This window comes from Alternaria arborescens, assembly GCF_004154835.1.
Source record: "Alternaria arborescens strain FERA 675 chromosome Unknown contig_36, whole genome shotgun sequence".
Taxonomy (NCBI): domain Eukaryota; kingdom Fungi; phylum Ascomycota; class Dothideomycetes; order Pleosporales; family Pleosporaceae; genus Alternaria; species Alternaria arborescens.
In genome coordinates, this window is record NW_021167891.1 from 110,309 (window position 1) to 131,799 (window position 21,491).

Consider the following 21,491-nt stretch of genomic DNA (forward strand, 5'->3'; position numbering starts at 1 on the left):
CTACTCCGTTCTAATGTACTTGTCAAAGATTTTCGAGATTTCGCGCGCGCTCTTCTTAGGGTATCGCTTCTGTCCACCCTTGTAGTCGACGTAGGTAACGCCGAAACGTGTCGTGTAGCCCTCGGCCCACTCAAAGTTGCTGCAGGTACACTATGTCAGCGTGTGTCATGACGCCTTTTACCACAGCGTTTCGCGGGAAGACCAAGGAATCAGTGTTTGAAGCTAGGAGAGATAGATGATCTATCCGAGTACGAACACGCAACACCACAATGCGGACAATAAAGTCTCCACCACTCGTTGGGAAAAGGAATTTCCATATGACAAGTGGGGAGGAAGGGTGTAGGAAACGTTGAAACTTGGAAGAATATGGGATGAACGTACTCCATGAGACTCCATGCGGAATAGCCCCTGACATCGACTCCGTCCAATGTGTGAGCGTCGGCCAAGGCTCCAATATATCCCCTGAAGTATTCGCAACGGAACTCATCGTCCAGCAGCTTCTCAAGAGGAAGATCGTTCTCTCCCTTGAGACTGGTGCCATTTTCAGTCACATAGAAGGTCGGGCCGCCATACCTATCACTAAGCCACTTGATTAGTTTTCTGAAGCCCAAAGGCATCGGCCTGAGCCAGACTGATTGTGTCTCTGGGCCGATCCATTCGCCCTTCTTGTTCTGGTAAAGAATGTCCAGGTTGCCAACATGATCTTCAGGTTCTGGCTCAGTCTCCTTGTGTCTAATGTAATTGGCGCAGTAGTGGTTCATGCCATAAAAGTCATTGCTCCCCTTGACGAGAGCCGCTTCTTCCGGTGTGAATTCAGGCAAGCGATCACCAAGTTGCTTGCGCATCGAGTCGGGGTATTTGCCAAAGTACACTGGGTCGCCAAACCAGCAGATTGCGAACTCGATCTTTCGGTCGCAGGCTTCGCGGTCCTTCGGATCTTCTGGATCCCACGGCTCCGTCCAGTCGCCTACACGACATATCAGTACACGTTTTTCATGCTCAGACGTCAGACCGATTGTAGCTATCCTCGCACGGGCTCGATATTGCGTGGGGTCGGTCCACTGTCATACGGTATACGCGAGCCACGTGCTGGTCACTTACCGTTGAGCGTAATCCCAATCTGGCCTCCATCCTTGGACTTGAAGTCATCACGGTAAGCCTTGACTGCCGCACCATGAGCAATGAGGAGCGAGTGGCCGACGATCCACGGCTCCCTCGAAGAGTCACCCTCTGCGCTCTTGCTCCGATCACTACAACGGCCGGGGGCAAAAAGGCCGGTGCCATATCCGAGAATGGAACTGCACCATGGCTCGTTGAAGGTGATCCAATATTTTACCTTCGAACCGAATGCCTTGAAACACACCCTGGCGTAGTTCTCGTAATCCTTCACGAACTCGTCCTTGTTCAGCATGCCCCCATATCGCTTGTGCAGGTTGTCTGGGAGATCCCAATGAAACAGCGTTATCATCGGTTCGATGCCTGCGGCACGGAGGTCGTCGACCAACTTGATGTAGTACTGCAGACCTTTTTCGTTTACAGGGTCGTTGCGTCCGCCGAGTGGTATGATGCGGGACCACGAGAGAGAAAAGCGGTAAGATTTTGCGCCGATATCCTTCAAGAGAGCAATGTCCTCGTCAGTGCGGTGGTAGGAATCGCACGCAACATCTCCGGATTCTCCGCCTGCAATCTTGCCCGGGATGCGGCAGAAGGTGTCCCAAATAGAATCGGCACGGCCATCTTCATGCGGTGCGCCTTCGATTTGGTAACTGCAGGTTCGGAAACTCAGTATGTGACAACAAAGCGGCCCCCAAAACGATACATCGTGGCGGGGTACTTGGGTACTCTCCAGAGTGGAGAACGGTACTGGGTCAGACGAACCTTGCTGTTGCAAATCCCCACAGGAAATCTTTCGGCAAGTACGACTGCGACATGTTGGTTTTGTAGTCAAGCAGTATGTGTGCTTGAGCTGACAGTTCAGAAAAAGAACAGAAGGCTACCCGCAGCAACGGGACACCTATACTTCATATACGTGGACACAGTAACGGCTGCGGAGAACGTCCCGCCGTAACCGTCCTCACGCGTCGACAAGACCTTGACAGACGCGCCGTAAGACATATGAGGAACTTGGTAAGACTCCGTCAAGCTCAAGCGGGCTATAGTCGATTTCTCTGTGTCGTCAATGGCTCCTTCGCCCATTGACCCCGCTCATCGTCACGATCACTTGAGGGTTATAGCTTCATCCCACATGACGAAGCTATACTTTTACGTCGATTCTGCCCGCGAGGGTCTACAATGTCCAGGGCGGTCAGTGGGACCTCGGGCCGCCGATTCAGCCTGCCTATTAACCTGCTAGGCGTGGCGCGGAAGTCATCTTGGGCTGAGGTGATGCCTGGAGGAGTGGGATGGCGGGGTACTGGGCAAGTTGAAGCGGCCGTTTTCCTTCCGACCACTGCCAGCTAACATGTTGCGCCGAAGAGAGTGTTCCTCGTCTTCTTATTCGTGAGCCTAGGAGCTGATGATGATCCAAGATGGAGATGTCGGAAACGATGCTCTACACGTAGTGGTAGTTACGACACAGGTGGGTTGCAAGAGCTCATAGAAGGCGCTATGCCTCATTGAGAAGAGCTTCCGGAGGTACAGTATCTTCTCTCTCGAGCTTCAGCTTCAAGACTCTGTCGGAACCACAGTGAAGTCTGGTGCAACCTCGGCGCAAGCACCAGTATATAATGGGCGGCTGTTGGGGATGAATAGGACTATGATACAGCCTTAAGACAGTCGAACACTCTCCAAACGAACGCCCGCGACGATGCTCTCCGCGCTTCGAACCATTCGATCTCCGACGAGACGCGCCACAACGCAACTGCGCACCGCTGCGACACAGGCTCAGAAGCGCGCAGGCGATATATCCGACGCTTTCGCGTCGCTCTCGGGACAGGAGTTTAGGCCTCTGACGTCCGAATATGCCGACCTCAAAAGCCGTCTGATCCGGGGACATGAAGGCGAAGTACGGGAATCTTGGGAACGCCTCCTTCGGACACTTCGCGACGAGATTCCGCTCATTGTCGAGCAAGGTAGCAAAGTCATTCCAGAGATTGACTTCAAGGACATCGATAATGCACCGGAGTCCTTTAACAGCGAGCTGCGCAAGAGAGGTGTTGCAGTTGTAAGGAATGTAATACCCGAGCAGGAAGCGCTGCAGTGGAAGGAAGACTTGAAAGAGTATATTCGCCAGAATCCTCAGACAAAGGGTGAGTATATGTGTGTGTGTGCATCTCGGTGTGATGAATGCGACTGACCATGTTGTAGCTTTCCCCGCCGATAACCCTCAAGTCTTTGAATTATATTGGTCGCGTACCCAACTCCTCGCTCGCGGTAATCCAAACCTCCTCAAGACGCAGGCCTTCCTCATGTCATACTGGCACAGCCTCAACCCACACATCCCACTCTCCACAAAACACCCGATAAGCTACGCAGATCGCTTGCGCATGCGCCTACCCGGCGACGCCAAATTTGCACTGGGACCACACGTCGATGGCGGCAGTGTAGAACGCTGGTCTGAGGAAGGCTACGGGCTCGGGAAAGTCTACGACTCGGTCTGGAAAGGACGCTGGGAAGACTTTGACCCCTGGGAAGCCAGCTGTCGTCTTTCTGTCAACTCAGACCTCCACCAAGGCGTAGGAGCATGCAGCGCATTCCGCATGTTCCAAGGCTGGCTGTCGCTCTCCACAACTGGACCCTTTGAAGGTACACTGCTGGTCAACCCGTTGTTGGCCAAAGCCACCGCATACTACCTCCTCCGACCCTTCTTCTCTCCCAAACGAGGCGTAGACCCCGGTGCGCAAACGACTTCTGAGGCCCTCACCAACTCAGCGGACTTCCTCGCTTCGGATAACTGGGAAATGGATACAACACAGAACGCATGGGTACATGGCGCGACGCCAGGTCGTGGTCAGGAGCTATCCCACCTCCTGCATCCGCATCTCAACCTGCAGAAGTCGATGATCCATATGCCGACAGTCAGACCTGGCGACTACGTCTCCTGGCATTGCGACACCATTCACAGTGTAGACAAGACGCATGCAGGCAAGTCCGACTCGAGCGTTTTGTACATTCCAGCTTGCCCGATGACGGAGGATAACGCCAACTACCTTGTCCGGCAGCGCCAGAACTTCGTCGATGGAACCCCGAGCCCGGACTTTGGCGGCGGTATCGGTGAGAGCGAGCATGTTGGGCGTATCAAGGCTGAGGATATGCATGCTTTGGTTGGTGATGAGGGCTGTCAGGCCATGGGGTTGCAAGAGTGGGATAGCGATGCTGCGGGCTTGGGCCCTGGTGAGAGAGTCATTCTGGATCGGGCGAACAAGATTCTAGGATTTTACGATTAGCTATAATGAATGTTGAATGATCACTATAGGTTTGATTCGAGAATTCATCCATCGTTACGATATTTCTATCTTACTCCAGTATCGCTAGGAGAGCCATTATATACAAAAGGCGAGCGTCGTAATATCAGCTTCGGACCTGTTCCGACAGGTATTCTTGCTCTCCGATGTCACCTCCGACGACGATCCTATCGTCGACTCTGATGGTTCTGGTGTCCTTCCAGACATTTGGATTGATGGTCACGGAAAGCTTCTTAACTCATCTTGCCCAGCTTCGTCGACAGTGAGGATTAGCAGCACTGAGAACCGGCATGCAGGGCTCAAAGCATGTGAGATCGAATTTAGGGGCTATTGCTTTGCCGGAAAGTTTTGTTTTAGTGAGCTTATGGCCGCTCGGAATAGAGGACTGGAACTGGACCCTGTGTTCGAGTTGTGGGCAATGTTACGAGACTGTCATTGGCCTGATAGTGCGAGACGTCGTCTCTAGGGTCAACTGGAAATTCACATCATGTGATTGTTCGGACCTTGACTTTGGTCAACGAGACGTGAAGGCAGGAAATCACACCCAGCGTTCAGAAAATCGTCCCCCAGGGTCAGTTAGTAATTTCATTGAGTAACAGTAGACTGTAAGAGCGTGAACTGGGTACTCTGGAAGTTGGAAGACTCGTAGTATGGAAGGGAGGAGAGAGTGCGCTAGTTCAACTAAAGTTATGCGAATAAAGCAGAGATGAAAGTTTCACCTTCACCTGCTCTCTCACCTTCCTCACAAACGATATCACGGCCTTGGCGCGCGACACCAACAACAACCGCTGTTATTCCTTCTGCTTCCAACCTTCCCTATCGACCAAAATCTCGCGCTCATCTACGCAATTGAATCTCATCACGTCGTGAGCTACTCAGGTCGTCGCCAAACCAGTGAGTCCTTGTCGCTCGCTGCGATCACGCACTCTTCATCGACACTCACTGACCACAGCAATTCTAGTCCTGCCACCACGATGCAGATCCCGAAGCAAGTCTCCGGTCCAGCAGACCCAAAAGAGCCTTCCTTCCTTAGCCTTCCGGCCGAGATTCGTAACTGGATTTATGAGCTCTTATTCACGCGCGATGAGCCTGTCTTGCTCCACAACGCCAAAGCATATCACGCTACCTTACCCGAAGACCTCTATACTCCCTTCTATGGTTTCAATCGGCGGCAGCAATTAATCGATTATTTTGATGACTCGTACGAGGATGAAATCGTTCAGGGCGGAATCTTCGTCCACGATTTTCAGACAGTCACTCCCGCTCTTCTCGTATGTCGGCAGGTATATGCTGAAGCAGCTGGATACCTATACGGCAACAATACTTTCATGTTCTCGCGCCCGCTTTATCATCATGATAGTCGCGACGGTGACGAGTATTATGTGGAAGAAGACGATGAATCGTACTTCGTAACGAGTTATGGGGCCCAGTGGCTGCAGAATCTGGGCTCTCAACTCGAACTTCTAAACAAGGTTCGCGTAGACGTCGGTGCTTTGTGTCCGAGGAGTTGCATCCAAAGCATGGGATTTATCCCTGTCTTGAAGCTTGTACGGGTGCTATGGAGATATCCCTATCTCGCAGATGTGGTTGCGTTCACTCAGAGGGAACCAACGAAACGCGAGATGAACGATTTCGGTAGGTCCAACCATTCAGAAGACGAATATACGATGGAATTTGAGGAATACGCCAAGCGTTTACAAAAGATTTTGTTCACAATTGGTGTTCAAGATGTCCTGAACTCGAGGCGTTACGCTTCCCTGGATCTCCTAGTCACCGATATCAACCTCGCGTCGTCTTTAGACTACGGCCACGTTACTGGACCAAATCTAGTGCTGAAATTTGAGACGCCGGAAGATGGAGCTGTGAGATGGCTGGAGAAAAGCGAGACCCCCCTCAGCCCTCTCAAAGACCTGGATCTGCCCCTCATGCGCAAGATCTTTAGCCTGGTCACATTTCCAGCGGACCAGATTATACTTGATCTTGACCAGCGCAAATTCCGTGGTTTCAGCCCAGTTATCCTTCATTTAAACAGCAAGTTCAGGCATCTGCCGTATGATCGGATACCAAAAGACATCAGCATTCTTATTAGGAAGAGCATCAGCACCACAACTTTCGATCTCATCGGCGCCGTCAGGCCAATTGGTCCCGGCGGCGAACACTCAGGGATCTGGCATGCTTCCTTACGAGGCCTTTTCAACAATTCATCGATAGGCATCGTCCTTGACTTCAATATTGCAACTGCAACCTCCTTGAAGGAAATTCGTATCAATATCAAGAACGCTGTACCTGAATTGATACACAGCTACTTCTTTTCCAAAGCAAAGCTTCTATTCTGTCTCAAATGTCCTTGGGGAAACGCTATACACCACGAGGAAGTCACGATTCGGGTGGTAGAGTTAGTACAAAACCTCTTCCTACTCTTGAGCGATATCAAACAGCAATGGCCTTCAGAGATAGATAAGACCGGCGACAAGCAGCTTCCTGATATCTGGCTTAGTGGAAATGGCGTCCTCATCTCTGCATCCTATCCGGCAACCTCACACTCTTCGGAACGCCGTATAGAGTATGCGCATGGCCGACTGACACCTACCGAGATACGTAACCGGGGGTACAGGATGGCAATGACGACCGATCCGACTTGGGATCTTGGACGCCATGTAGGAATGCTGGGCGAATGCTGGGACCATATACGTTGCCATCATTATCACGACAGGGACTGGAAGAGGGTATGAAGAACGGTGAAGGGTTACAGAAGTCTTACAATCGGTTTCATACTGATCAATGAAAAGCATCCAGAGAATTCAATTTCGCACAACATATAGGAACGCACTCAGACAATAGACTAAGCACGATGGAGTGGCATGCAGTTTATCCAAATCGAAGGAACGTCGCAAAACAAAGGATAGAAGCGGGCAACTGTAACGACATCTCCTTTTGCTTGTCATTCAACGTGCAGCTGGTGGAGCGATAATGATGATGGAAAGAAGCATGGGACGGACATCGTCATTTTTGTCTACACGTGTATGCAACAATTTCACTTCTGGTCCATCGTAACGGGGGAGTGTTAATGGCAATGCAGAGCAATAAAACGTGGCCAGAAGAGTCTTAGTAACTTGCAGAATGACAATGCTTTTAATCTTTTTACCGCACCGGTACCACTTTCCTGCTGTCCTCTTCACATGATAACAAACGGATAATGATAAACCCTTAGCGAACACTGCAACACTCCGCGAAGACCTAGATCTCAACAGCCGAGGTATGACATGGTATGACATCGTCTCTTCCAACAATGACGAAAAGAAGAAAACAAGCCATGTAAGAAGTGCCGAAACAGATTGCTTTATCTCGAACGGGGAACGACGCCACGGGTATCGTTGTTGTTTCAGTGACCCCGGATGATCACTCCGTTTTAGCTTCAAGTGACGAGGACAATAGCAAAAGCATGGGATGAAAGACCCTGGGAGTCTAGGAAGAGAGAGAGAGAGAGCATGACGTAGTGTTCCCAGGCTAGCGAACGAATATGTGAGATTGTATACCGTGAATTCGTATACGAAAGCGACACGCAATGCTAGAACGCTACAAATACCCAAATGACCAAAACAGTCAACAACCAAAATACACTTTTGCTTATACACGGCTTCCGTTCATTGCAGAAGCGGGCAGCTCACCCCCTCTGATCTCACTCATCGCATACCCGGGCCGCCACGCAGGATGAATCTCACTCAACCCACTACCGATATTCACCGTACTCCTCGGCTGCGCTTCAGTAATGTAGCTTACGCCGTCTTCCGAGACGTAGGAAGGTGGGCGGGGACCTTCTGGCTGTTGTGATGTGGGTGGTGCGTTGGTGGACGCAGCGCTTCCACGTAGAGACGCAGCCGCAAGGACGGCAGGACCAGACATGGATCCAGAGCGCGAGCGCATAGCAGTAGACATGGCGCTTCCGCGCGCAACATCATCGGCACGCTGCCAATGCAGCAAGTTGGGGTCCACACGTACGCTGCTGCGCCAGAGCCCGTACGCCGGTGGCGGAGGCGGCGGCATATCCTTCTCATCATCCATCACTACGTCGTTCGCCAGAGCTGCCTCGCTATCCACACTACCGTCAGCAGCCTCCTCATCCCGCCTGAGATGCACGCGAATTGGAACGATAGGTTGGAAGCCCTCGCCCCCACTTCCCATCATATCGGGCATGACTCCGCGGTGGCTGTCGTGAGGCGAAGGTGGGTTCAGCATGAGCATGCAGAGGCGGATGAGGGAGTGGCAGAAGAAGATTGTGACGGTGAGCAGAACCATGATGAAGAGGATGTGAATTTCTTGGCCGAGGGAGCGGTTTGTCAGGGCGATTGCTAGGTCTGTGAATCACGTTGTTAGTGATGAATACGTGAGGGATTGGACGAACGGATCAGACTTACAGATTGCGAGGATGGTAATCAAAACCGTCCCCGAAATCACACACGCTATCATTTTCCCTCGTGCAGCTGATCCGCGGATATACACAGCGGTGGTGTGTGTACCTCGCTCTTCTCTTCTGCGTACCCATCCGTTTGATCCATTTGATCCAGATCGTTCAGTGCGGTGGCGATGGTGGTGGTGCTTTCTCCGCTTGTGGTGCTTCCGGCGTTTGTGTCGGCGGCCGTTTATTTCATCGGCGAGTTGCTGAATCTCGGAGTCTGCAAAACCTTCTTGCTGATGACTGCTTCCAGGCAACGGGACGTCCGCTGGGTGACGGGCAGAGTAGACAGTGGTTGGTTCCTGGTGGTCTTGAGGTGGTGCGATGGCGCCGATGTAGGACCCTGCAGTATGATGTGCATGGAGAGGAGATCTGGAATCGTGAGATTCACGATGTGTGGTGTCGCCATCGAGGTTAGGCTGTTGCTGGCGGTTCCAGAAGCCTAGGAAAGGTGTTTTAGGTGTATTGATGTTGGTATTGTTGTTGAGGGCCGGCGACTGCGAGTATATCGACGATCCGTTGACAATTCCCCTCACGTTATTCCGGAATGCGCTGAACCGCGACGGATTCTGTGTTGCAGGCGTCCTTAAAGAGGCCTCGAGGTCATGATCCTGATCTGGTCGTGGTGACCAAGCGAAAAGTGGTGACCGAAACATGGTGAGATCCGTATATAGCGCGATTTGCTTGCTCAAGTCCAGAAATACACGCTTACAAGACCCCCAGGTGCTATCTTGGGCGTATGTGTATTCCTTATAGTGGGCGCGTCCTCGGTGCTAAATGCGTCCTTTCGCGTTGATGTCCCTTGACAACCCCAATGGCGAATGAGAGGGCTATGCTCCTGTTCATGCAGGAACACCTTGTGGCGGGACTGTGACAGGAAAGAGAATGTGGAGTAATCGAACAATGAATGGATCCTCGCCCTTGCCCAAGACCCTTCTAGTGTTTGCAGTATGTCCAGTGAAGAACTGTTGGCTATACCTCTTGTTTTCGAGAAAGAATCGAAACCAGAAACCCAAATCTCAGAGCGACAGTATTGGAAAAAAAGACTTGGTTGGAATAAAAAAGGGACCAGGACGGCTATCCAGAGCGCACCTAGGCCAAACGAGCGCAAAAGAACGAAAAGAAGCGAAACAAGCCGGAGCACAGCAACCGCTACCTCTATTACCAATGACTTAAAGGAAAGAAGGTGAACGACAAACAACAACAAGAGGTTGAAAGGGAAAAGGGAACCGTCACAAGGTCGCACCAGGGAGTGGACATGGGGGGCGCGGCATCCAAGAACCAGGCTGGTCATCATAACGCGAGAAAGCATTGAACGCCATGCGTTTCCGCGACGAGTGGCGTATCAGACTTTGATCGCTGTGAGGGTGAAACACGATGTCCAGCGATCCTAGGCTGTGTCACGGACCGCGTTCGCGTGCATCAGATCTGGATGTCTGGCTAATTGTGGCCTGTAGTTGTTGACCGGAAGAAGGGTGCGGGTAGCAAAATGGCCAGGCTGGATGCGCGCTGGTTGGCTGAGATAAAAACAACTTGAAACGTCTACCCCAATCAGGAACGTATAGCTCACCAACTAAGCGGTTACTATTTATGTGCAACGCGACATCATATAGCAGCATAAAGATGCATAACATTCAAATCTCCATCTTTGCTGATTTGTGTCTAACTCTGCTAATTGACAGTGATGCCATGACACTGTTCAAAAATTCCGTCTCGTCGACACGTCTTTCTGTTGTTCCTCTCGCTTCCTTGCGGTTGTTGAAGACTGTTGTTACATGCGACCTCCCAACCCTGTCAAACGTCGCACCGGCGTATCCAGTCCTATACATAAACAACGCCCTTGTGACGTACCGTGGGGCCGGAAGTCCAACTCGGGCCTTTCTCCACAGCTTTCATCCCGGGGATTTTAATCTCGAAGCAAATTCGCGTAGCCAAGTTGCTTCACCTCCACATTCACTTGCCTAGCTCACCTACCATGAGCTTGCGATCCGAGGATGCGGAGAGCACTAGGATTGCCAAGTCAGCTTCGTGCTTCGTATTGAGGGATGAGGGGTGTCGAAACGCCTGTTCAAGAGGAGTTTATGCAGTGAAATGTCCTCCTCGCCGCCTCAAGCGCTGAGCGAAGAGGATGTGAGAAAGCTTGGAAAAGCCTCTCCGCAGAGCCTCCCCGCTTTGATCGCCATAGGGCTGGGATGATGAAGCGTAGCGTGGGGTCTAGAACAGATACTTGGGCGAAAGCGAATGCGAAAGAAAGTCTGGTGCACTTACAGATTGGTTCACCGAGCGGGTGGAACCGCACATCGTTGACAGCACCTCGATGGCCAGGAAGCTTGTTCAACAGCTTTCCTGTCCGCGTCTCCCAGACGGCTACGCTCTGGTCTCCGCTCCCAGCAGCAATCTTCTCTCCCTTGGAGTCCCAGCTCGCCTTCAGGAGGTTGCGCTCTTGGCCGGTTGGGGCTCCGTCGTATGTCTGAATGCGCCTGTCTGCAGGCGCAAATGGTCTCACATCCCATGTCCTGACGGTCGAGTCGTGTGCGTTGGATAGGAGAGTTTGATTGTCAGGAGACAATTGGAGCGAGGTGACGGTATCCGTGTGACCCAGCAGCGTGTAGGTGACGGCCTGTTTCCGTAGATCCCAGACCTTGATGTCGTTGTCGATGCCTCCGGTGAAGAGCTCGTTGCCAGCTTCTGCCAAGCATATGGCGGTTATGGGGAAGTCGGTGGGGATGAATGTCACGGCGTCTTTCGTTCTCGTGTCCCAGATCTGGAAGAGTCAGAAATGCTCGACGAGTATATGTTGATGCACTCACGCCGATGTAGCCGTCGTCTGAGCCGCTCACGAGCATCTCCTCACCACGCTTGCTCACATCCATGCAGTTGATGACCTCTTCGTGCCCGGGGTGTCTTCGTATCCTCTCTCCCGTCTCGACGTCCCAACTGGCTAGGTGCATATCGGCCGAGGCGGAAAAGAGAACCTTGGAGTCGCGCGACCAATGCAGATCAAGCACCGCTTGCTTGTGTCCTGTCAGAATACCGTAGTTTTCGCATGATGCAGAGCTACGCCAGAGTAGTATGGATCGGTCCATGGAACCGGACGCTATGTACTGTCCCGTCGGATCGAATCGCGCTGCGAAGACTTCGCCAGAATGGCCCGTCAATTCCATAACCGGCGACTGCAGCGCGCTGGTACGCGACCCCTACAGCACCTGTCAGCACGTCGACATCTTCAGCTTGGTACTCTATCATAAGTCCTTGGTTGTCACATACCGCTTGTATAAGCGCGCCATTTGCGCCAGAGCCATTCACTTTGGCTACCGCCGAGCTCGCAAGGTTCGCGTCCGACTTTGTGCGCTTGACCAGTTGGCTGGTACCAAAGGCTTCATTGGCGGGTCGCTTTTCTCTCGACATGGCGATGGAGGGGTGCTTGGTTCGCTATCTTGGCGAGAGGTGTGGATTGTTGCGCTGTGGTTGCAGGCGAGTTGCAGCTGGTAAACTTTCAGGCAAGGCAGATGCGCGCTAAGGCCCGCCCGTACCAGGAACGCTCCTCCGCAGTCCGCATGCTCCCCGACGCCGACAACACGACTTGATATCACACTCCTACACCAAATACCCGTGACATCACACTCCTACACCAGATACCCCTGACTCTCTAGCACATCCACATGGCTTCATCGACCAAAGCGGCCCGCATGGGCGAGGAGTGAGCTCCAGGCGTCTAGTAGTTGCTTCAACATGTGCTAATAGATGTCAGAGTGTGGAAGTAAGTCTCGCATACGACTGGCCTGGGCGACTGCATCTGACAATCCAAGGACACGAGTAGACAAGGTCAGCGCCGAGCTTGTCACCCTCACATACGGCACCATTGTCGCCCAACTATGCAAGGACTACGAATACAACTACCCCGACGTCAACAAGCAACTCGAGCGCATGGGCTACAACATCGGCATACGGCTGATTGAAGACTTCCTGGCCAAGTCAAGCGCACCTGCTTGCACCAACTTCAGAGAGGTCTCTGAGATGATCTCAAAGGTAGGCCCGCTGAGCCGCATTTACTTTTACCGCAAGCTGACGTACCGGCTATAGGTTGGCTTCAAGATCTTCCTCAACATTACACCGACAATCACCAATTGGTCGAGCGACAACAAGCAGTTCTCCCTCATCTTTGAAGAGAACCCCCTTGCCGACTTTGTGGAACTGCCCGACGATGGCCGCGCGCAAGATGAGCTCTGGTTCTCCAACATCCTGGTCGGCGTACTGCGGGGTGCACTAGAGATGGTATGTAAAGAGCGTGTCTGGATGGTTTATACATATAGTATGCTGATATCGGCCAGGTACACATGCAGGTCGAGGCGCACTTTGTCAGTGACGTTCTCCGAGGCAATGACACAACTGAGATGCGGATAACGTTGATCCGCTTTATTGACGACGAGATGCCACCGGACGATGAGTAGAACAAGGTTGCGCAACGAGAATGCAAATCCGTTGTTTCGTGCTGAACATGTAGGGGTGCGCGGAATGCATCATCTGCCTGGAATTGCACTCTGTGATTGTGTTGGTAGAATCGGCACAGACGCCCGGCGAACTCACTGCACAAGACTAGCTAGAGTGCACTATTGAGATGGCCATTGAAGCCAATGAGAAGGCAATTGCACAATGGCGCAATTGCACTACCACTGATGATTGTAGACGGAGTCTGAAGCTACAAGGTGCATTAGTCTTTCCTCGCCCCTTAATTTCAACGTAATGTCGACGGAAAATCACACCCAACAACCAATTCATGTGAGTACGTCTACGGGTACAGGTATAGGATTGCTACCGCTCTGCGTCGTGGACATGTGCGTCGAGTTCGCGTTACATGTGCCCCACCAACCTCCTAAATACGCAGGCACAGGTGCTGGAGTGCTGTCATGCGATCACGATACAACCCATCTACCATGTCTGACGTCTTGACTTGCTTGATGCGGAATGAAAAACAAAATCCAACCACAGTTGCGATGAGGGCGTGATGGAGCGCGATAGGAGGCTGGAGCATACGAGTCTAATAATACCGAAATCACGTGGGCGACTTGGCGCAGCTCACGAGCGGCCGCACGCTTCCCCTCGATTTGAATCACTTTCAACTTCGCACAACCTTGCGACAATCCATCTGTGCGGCTGACCCAGACGCGCCCTCTTGCGCCGGCACATCTCCATCGTTGTTGTTGTTGTCGTTGTCGTGACGAGATCTCTTGGCAGCCTCCGTGCAGCGCGCCGCTGAGGTCCCTCTTGTGAAGTCCTTCCTTCACGCTAACCCCCGACCCATACCGTGCATCAGCCGCCGCCTTTTCATCGCGACACCAGCGTCGCTACCCTTTCTCGGCAACCTTCATCCCACCCGGCTGCCCATCTCGCGCGACATCACCGGCCCTCGTCGTCCAGCACATCGCGTCCTTGGCACGACGCTCCGCTCCGCTTCCCAGCCCGTGGCGACGACGTCCCATGCTGTTGTAGTCGGCCCATCCAGCACTGAGGTGCACGACACAGCGCGTCTATTGCTACCACCGCGCACCTATCGCTAACTCCCCACCCACCCATCGCGCCTGCCCAACCCAGCAGCACACGACGCCGCGATGCAGAACCAGCAAATGGCCCAGATGCAGGCGCAGATGAATGCGAATGGCTCCGTCAACGGCACCCCCGTCATGGGCAACATGGCGCAACCCAAACGCATGGGCAACAACGACCCGGTTGAAAAGCTCAACACGTACATCTACGACTACTTCCTGCGGAACAGGCACCACGCCCTCGCGCGCGCCATGCTCGATGGCGACCTGAAGATGTCCACCGAGAAGCCGAGCCCCAACAAGTCCAATGTAGCCAGCGACATCGACATGCCCGACGACATGCCCCTGCCCGCACTGCCTGCAGGCCAGGTCGCCGACAACTCCTTCCTGCTCGACTGGTGGGTCCAGTTCTGGGACATTTTCGCCGCCGCCAGAGGTCCCAACGGCGGCCCCAAGAATGCCGTCCAATATCTCGGCCACAACCGGGTACGTACAAACAGTTCCCCGCGTGAACAAGACTGACGAATAGACAGAATCTTGGCCAAATGCAGAACGAGCAGCGAAACCAGCGCTTGATGATGGCCAACAACCCCATGGCCAACGCGCAGTACATGATGGCCCGGAACGGTGCCATGACCAACGGCAAGCCCACCGAACTCCAGCGGACAGCACACATGAACAACCGCCCGTATGTAGTATCTGAAGCAGCGCGCCGTCTGTTACCCCCTTAGCTAACCGCAGCAGACCCGGCAACCCCAGGGCGGGCATGCAGTCCATGAAGAACCCCAACATGATTCAGATGCAACGAGACGGCTCCAACATGGACATGAACGGCAACCGCCCCAACTCGCCCGGGTCCAACGAAAATGCCCCTTCTCCAAACAAGCGCCCCCGCGTCGAAGGTACGTCATCTGTCACACCCACGACGAGGGCACAAGCTAATCAAGACCGGCCCACAGGTGGTATGAATGCTGGTAACATGCCCAACAATCAGTTCAATGAATTCATGCCGCAAGGCCCAGGTGCGCAGCAGAAGAACATCGAGGTATATGCCCAAAGTCTGGCCCATCAACACAGAGTTGCAATGAGTAACACTTCCTCCCCCCAGGGTATCAACTCTGGCGTCCAAGGCTCTCCAATGGCCCAGTCCGGCCTCGACGGTCAAGACCTCACCTTCGCTGGCAACGGCCCGCGGCCCGGCAGCATGCCCACCAATCCTCCAGGCGCACCCCAGCAGGGCAACCATGCGCTGCAGGACTACCAGATGCAACTCATGTTGCTTGAGCAGCAGAACAAGAAGCGGTTACTCATGGCTCGGCAAGAGCAAGACAACCAATCTGGACATCCTCAGCAAGGCGTCATTGGCGCTCCAGGCTTTGGCGCTGCCATGTCGCCGCAAGGTAGCAGAGCTGGTGGCCCATCGCCTAACCCTGCCGACCAAATGAAGCGAGGTACACCAAAGCTCGGCCAGCAGAATTTACCCGGCTCACCTATGCCAGAGGGAATTATGGGTCAGCAACGTGGATCACCCGCACCCAACATGAACTTCGACCCCACTCTAGCACCCCCAGGAATGCCTCCGCAATTCTACCCCCAGAACATGGGCCCGGGCCCCAACGGCAACCCCATGATGCGGCCTCCAAGCTCACACCCGAATGGCGGTCCCCAGTTCAACGGACAACCCACTACGCAGGAGCAAATGCAAGCCATGCGCAATGGCCAGATGGCCCAGAATGGTTGGCGTGGCGGGCCCCAACCAGGCATGATGGGCCCTGGCGGCCAGCAGATGGGCGGACCCATGGGCCAAAACCCTCAGCAGCGGCAACAAATGCCGCCTCCTCCAGCGCCCACAAACGAACAGCCACGACCCGAACCATCCCCATCAGTGTCTAATCAGGCACCACCGACGCCGAACCAAGGAAACAAGGCCAATCCCAAGAAGAAGGTAACCAAAGACAATAAGGTAAAGTCTCGCGCTTCCCCCCGCGCACTCTACCCCCTCGAGCAACGTTGATATTGATTTTAGAAGCCCGCAAATAAAAAGGGTAACGCAGGTGCTACTCCAGCTACATCGAACGGCGAAGAACCACCGACACCGACCTCATCGACTCCCGTCGCGCCCATCACGCCCGTACACAAGCAATCCTTCAACCAAGGACAAAACGGCGGGCCCCAGCAACCCGTGCAACCTCAGCCTCCTTCCGATCAACCCATGGACAACGGTGGTCCCCCATTTGGCAACATTGACGGTGACGTAAGTGACAGGTCCGCAATGAGTAAATGGGTGCTTTTTTGCTAATGAAACATATAGCCCAACGGTATCGATCTCGCCTTCAACTTTGGCGACGACGCTGGTGCGCTCGAAAACTTTGACTTTGACTCGTTTTTGCATACGGGAAATGACAATGACGCTTTTGGCAATCTGGTCAGCGACTTTGATTTCCCGAACGCGGCCGAAGTATAGCGCACTTGGAAAATCCAAGTGTTCGACTGCCCTTTCGCTTAGTCGATCGGTCGGCGCCCTGTTGGTGGTTGGCCTTTTGTTGTGGTGGAACAAAAACAAAATCCTGTTTTCATATACCCGTGTTGTCTCTTACCAAAGACCACCACCCTACATCGATCGCTTTCTCATCTCATTCTCTCTTATTGGAGCATACGGGGCTTAGGGCTTAAGGGCTTAAGGGGATTTAGTCTTCGGGCGGTTCGTTCTAAACCCTTCTCTGTTCGTCATATGGGCGTTATTATCTGTTGGCGTCTTGCTTGCTATGTTCTGCCGCTTACGTACGGAACTTACCTTGCTTATGCTATCTATGTTTGTCCGGCCTCTTCTGGCCATTTAGCTTTTCTCCTCACATATCGCTACCTACTACCACAATACTCTATTTCCTTGTCTTGTTCGAATTTGCTTTCTTGCTGCTGCTGCCTTTGTTATGTTTGCACTACAACAACGCATCTTTTTTTTCTTTCTCTTCTTCTTCTCTTGCATCCATTCGCTATCTACGGCTGTCCACACTATGTGTAGTGGTAGACGTCCTTTACCTTGTTTTGTTGTGAGTGTGGATGTGTTTTGCTTATAGTTTGTCGTTACTATTGTTTCTCGATGTTCATGTTCATGTTCATGTTCATGATCATGGATGTTTTGGACGTGGAAATTTGGAAAGAGAACGAGAAGAGGAAGGAAGGAAGGAAGGCTGATGTAGCCGTGGAAAGTGTGCTAGGGGAAGGGACGAGTGGAGGAGAAGGGGGTGAGAGGGTTCGTTTAGAAAAACCCCGTTGCTATACCATTAAATTTTTCTTTTATCTTGTTTCGGTGGCGACTGGAGGGAGGGAGAGGGAGACGAAGATGTGTGGGAGAGAGGGAGAGCGAGGCGAGAATCAGTGGTCAGCTTTTATATATATCATTCGAGATGACTTAATGCCAGATATAAGTTCTTTTCTTTCTCTTTTTTTCTTCTCTTTGAGATATCTTAGTCTCACACGCATGCTTGTATCGAGTGATGGAATGATGTGTGAGATTAATATGATTCTTGGTATGAAGCTATGTGAGTGAGGATTGTCATGTTCCTTCTCAGATGGCCTTGTGGATTTAGACTAACATCCCACTTTGACGTTGAATGCGGATAGGTCCAAGTAATGAAATAATCGGCCGAGGGGCAAAATAGCACAAGAGAGATTGAAGTATTCAGTGCAGATGGTTTCCTACTTGAGATGTATGGTGATTGGCCTTCGTATTCAACATGTGGATAGCGCGAGACAGGTACTCGCTAATATCACAGTTCGGCCGTAGCGGAGAATATCCTTCCCCCGGACATCCCACCCTGTTTCGTCAGGTACACTACGTGTCTGATGTGGAGAACGTCTGGGTCTAGTTTCAGTACATGTCACATGCTCTCTAGAACTTGCACCTGCAGTGTCGATCGCACACGTGATGTGATGGACTCATGCCGGTCGAAACCACGAACCTCGGTCACCCTTGCTCCAAACCGAGTATTTGGTACAAAGGCATGTATTCCGAGAACCCCTTTCGGTTCCGCTTTGAGAACGCATTGGGATGCGGTGAGGAGCAGTCTTTTTGTGAGCAGGCTGAAAGTAAGTGTCAAGTTTCATTCATTGCTCCCTCCCAGCCTGTGAGCATTGTCGGAATACCAACGTAATCTATATACGGTACTTTGAGCAATCTATGTATACATTCTATTTGTGACCAGGACCAATCCTTCGTGACCCATATAACCCAAGGAGAGTCGTTCAACCATCAACCATACCAACTCATTAATATGAGCCATAACCCATAACCCGTGACCCGTAATGCATAACCCATCGTCCAATCCATCATGCCCCATTATACTTCATCAAATTCCTCAGCACACCAAGCTCGTCCTTCAACTCCGCTCACTCACAGTCGACAGCCTGTGAAGCCAGTTTGAATACTTACCCGGCCGTCTAGTAAGTATTCTCACCCCTCCCCCCAAACCCCTGACCCTCAAGTGCCTTCTTCTTCCTAATCTGATGAATACTGGCTACCGTCGGGATCGTCCTAGTCCCATCATTGCTAATCAACCCACCAACAGGCCCCCTCTGCGCTTCCAGGTCTGGTTCTTGAGATCCCTCCCTAACCTTTTCAATCTCCTCTTTGACCTCCTGGTCCTTGTCGTCGTCATCCTGACCGGGGTTCGCGACCTCGTACTCGAGGATCTTGATGAATTGGTAGAAGACAACGGCAATGATGGCGCCGACTGCGGGGCCCACCCAATAGATCCAGTGTTCCGTGTCGAAGACGCCAGTTACGACGCAGGGGCCGAAGGAGCGGGCAGGATTGAGAGAGCCGCCAGTGTAGTAGACGCCGACTAGCTCCGCGATGAAGAGGGCGAGGCCGATGCCGACAGGGGCTATAAAGGTGGCTGGTGGGGGAGTTAGTTATTTGGGTTGGACGAGCAGAAGGTATGAAGGAAAGACATACCTTTATGTTTCTCCTTTGCCAACATGAAGATGGTAAAGACGAGCTCTGCTGTAAGCAATGCCTCAATCAATACGCCCTGCGCCAGACTGGTCCCCTCACCAAGTGTAGTCCGAACATTAAAATCCGTAGGGAACAAGACACTGACGATGTAACTGGCAAAGATACTTCCCGTAATCTGCGCTGCAAGTAGCAAGAAGGCGCGGACGGGTGATAGAGCGCGGCAGAGTAGCATGGCGAACGTAACAGCCGGGTTGAATAAACCACCGCTGATACGGAAGAACACCCAGACATTTACCATGAGGGAGAAGGCGAAGACGAGGGCAATATAGAGGAGGACAATGGGGGAGAAACCGGCGGCTTCGTTGGTTGTCGTGTTTTGATCTGGGTTTGCTGAGGAGTCGATGTTGGCGACTTGGGTGCCGGAGAAGGCGAAGAAGAGGAACATGGTTGTTCCTACAAATTCTCCTACGAAAGCAACAAAGTCTTTGATAGAATGTGTTAGCGACGTAGAGGAATGAGTAAGGTGGAGATTACTTACGGTTCTTTGCATTACTTCCCATCCAGACGGCCCAGGGCAGCCTCATCACAGCCTTCGCTGATGGGTACTCTGGCGGTCCCTTGCTTCCTCCACTTCCGGTACCCGGCATAGGAGGGCGGCGTGGAGGGTAATCCGTGGGCTCGGGGTAGTACATTTCATAGTTTGGCTTACCCGGTGTATCCGAGTATTGGGGCTGCATGTTTGCGTCGACACTATTCCTTGGTATCGGTCCATATCTGGAGTTTTGCTCGACGTAGTTGCGGTAGGCCATAGGAGGGCCCTGAGTGCGACGGTTCGACCGACGACGGTACATTTGAGGGTTGTAATCCTCCTCTTCATAGTCGTCTTCTATGTATGGACCACGATGAGTGGTAGGGGTGTAGGGAACATTCTGAGATGGTCGTCGAGGTCGATTAGGTGTCCACTGGTCATTAGGGTCACTTTGACCTCCTATTCTCCGAGCATTGGACGGCATTGACCTCAGGGGAAGGTCGCTCTGTTGCTGCTGCTGCTGTTGCTGGGGCAGACTCTGATCAGACTCCATATGGTAGTCGATATGTGCTGGGTGGGGTTGTGCTGGTAGTCGTAACAACTCTTGCCTTGAGTCACTGGATGCTCGCGTTGGTGGCATAACAGGGGATTCCATTATCGTACCATCTTGCAGTGTCTGGCCATAGTACTGAGGCTGCTGGTTGTTTTGTTGCGCCATGTAGGCGAATTGAGTGATGGTAACTGCTAGACTGACCGATGAAGGTTTGACAAGAAGGTGAGAGCGTTGGAGAGGTGAAAGAGTTGTAATAGAGCGCTTGAAATAGTGGCCACGCTTGTATGGCTAGCTGGGTAGTGGTGGTGTTTGGTAGTAGTTTAGTATAGTGTAGATCAACGCTCAAAGTTATGCGTCGTTGTGCTGAGCGGTCAACGAGACCATATATGCTCGCTGGCCAAGGCTGTAGCGAAGACCCTGAATAGACCCATCCCCCGCCTCTCGTCATACCTAATTTGGTCCAGTGTTGTCTGTCCGTAGTCTTCTCGGCGTGATATCAGCCCGTGCATTTGCTTCATTCGTTGATGGGAGCAACGGGTGGGTTCCATATCCAGGGTTTCGCTCATCGAGGCCTGAACGACGCTTACAATGACGTATCTTCGCTGTCCCTTGATACAAAAATGGGCGGGATGCACTTAGTCGTAGCATGGGGTATCTTGTAAAAGAAGCATGCATTGCCTAGTGGGGGCAAACAGGAGTTTGTCAGGAGGTTGAAACCAGCCGTTGTCCGTAGGGATGGCGATGGCCGGCAAATGAAGAGGCTGCATGATCTTGAAAGTTCTTGCAAGTTACTCGAGAGTTCACAAGGTAGTCGCTTGTAGTTGTGATCGCAACCGGGATGTTCGTGGTAGGCTATCGGTTATCTTGTATGGGTGCTAGCGGGATCCCTGCCGCAATGCAGAATCACAACCCCAGTACCTGTTTCGCCAGCAAAAGTAAAACGCCTAGCTGCGTGGACACGAGAGGCGTTTGAAATGGGCTAATAATGACAAAAACCTGGAAGCCTAGGCAATAAGGCATTCATAGAGTCGCGATAGTTGTTGAGCAAAGGGA

General features: G+C 52.4%; 8 protein-coding genes across 9 annotated transcripts; 4 read left to right on the top strand and 4 right to left on the bottom strand.

Moving 5' to 3' along the window:
• AA0111_g10513 (Beta-glucosidase) lies at positions 1–1,931 on the bottom strand (the record flags this gene model as incomplete). Its single annotated transcript, XM_028644271.1, has 4 exons — positions 1–139; positions 382–967; positions 1,102–1,766; positions 1,879–1,931. 4 exons carry the CDS (start codon positions 1,929–1,931, stop codon positions 1–3), a joined length of 1,443 nt encoding a protein of 480 aa, XP_028501869.1.
• Positions 1,932–2,806: 875 nt separating this feature from the next.
• AA0111_g10514 (hypothetical protein) lies at positions 2,807–4,385 on the top strand (the record flags this gene model as incomplete). Its single annotated transcript, XM_028644272.1, has 2 exons — positions 2,807–3,248; positions 3,307–4,385. The coding sequence occupies 2 exons, from the start codon at positions 2,807–2,809 to the stop codon at positions 4,383–4,385; spliced, it is 1,521 nt and encodes a 506-aa protein (XP_028501870.1).
• A 992-nt stretch (positions 4,386–5,377) lies between these two features.
• Positions 5,378–7,135, top strand: AA0111_g10515 (hypothetical protein; the record flags this gene model as incomplete). Its single annotated transcript, XM_028644273.1, has 1 exon — positions 5,378–7,135. The coding sequence occupies one exon, from the start codon at positions 5,378–5,380 to the stop codon at positions 7,133–7,135; it is 1,758 nt and encodes a 585-aa protein (XP_028501871.1).
• An 895-nt stretch (positions 7,136–8,030) lies between these two features.
• Positions 8,031–9,512, bottom strand: AA0111_g10516 (hypothetical protein; the record flags this gene model as incomplete). Its single annotated transcript, XM_028644274.1, has 2 exons — positions 8,031–8,758; positions 8,819–9,512. The coding sequence occupies 2 exons, from the start codon at positions 9,510–9,512 to the stop codon at positions 8,031–8,033; spliced, it is 1,422 nt and encodes a 473-aa protein (XP_028501861.1).
• Positions 9,513–10,809: 1,297 nt separating this feature from the next.
• On the bottom strand, positions 10,810–12,264 carry AA0111_g10517 (U5 small nuclear ribonucleoprotein; the record flags this gene model as incomplete). The annotated part of the gene is made up of 4 exons (XM_028644275.1): positions 10,810–10,862; positions 11,125–11,620; positions 11,667–12,053; positions 12,124–12,264. The coding sequence occupies 4 exons, from the start codon at positions 12,262–12,264 to the stop codon at positions 10,810–10,812; spliced, it is 1,077 nt and encodes a 358-aa protein (XP_028501881.1).
• Positions 12,265–12,518: 254 nt separating this feature from the next.
• On the top strand, positions 12,519–13,307 carry AA0111_g10518 (hypothetical protein; the record flags this gene model as incomplete). Its single annotated transcript, XM_028644276.1, has 5 exons — positions 12,519–12,556; positions 12,608–12,616; positions 12,666–12,885; positions 12,940–13,131; positions 13,188–13,307. The coding sequence occupies 5 exons, from the start codon at positions 12,519–12,521 to the stop codon at positions 13,305–13,307; spliced, it is 579 nt and encodes a 192-aa protein (XP_028501862.1).
• A 1,158-nt stretch (positions 13,308–14,465) lies between these two features.
• Positions 14,466–16,863, top strand: AA0111_g10519 (hypothetical protein; the record flags this gene model as incomplete). Of its 2 annotated transcripts, none has more annotated exons than XM_028644278.1 (7): positions 14,466–14,885; positions 14,933–15,087; positions 15,144–15,301; positions 15,359–15,444; positions 15,508–16,362; positions 16,426–16,653; positions 16,711–16,863. In XM_028644278.1, 7 exons carry the CDS (start codon positions 14,466–14,468, stop codon positions 16,861–16,863), a joined length of 2,055 nt encoding a protein of 684 aa, XP_028501864.1. The 2 variants fall into 2 exon arrangements, with proteins under 2 accessions (XP_028501864.1, XP_028501863.1); XM_028644277.1 differs by having other exon boundaries at positions 16,429–16,653.
• A 1,976-nt stretch (positions 16,864–18,839) lies between these two features.
• On the bottom strand, positions 18,840–20,603 carry AA0111_g10520 (hypothetical protein; the record flags this gene model as incomplete). The annotated part of the gene is made up of 3 exons (XM_028644280.1): positions 18,840–19,297; positions 19,357–19,839; positions 19,895–20,603. 3 exons carry the CDS (start codon positions 20,601–20,603, stop codon positions 18,840–18,842), a joined length of 1,650 nt encoding a protein of 549 aa, XP_028501917.1.
• Positions 20,604–21,491: the final 888 nt, after the last annotated feature.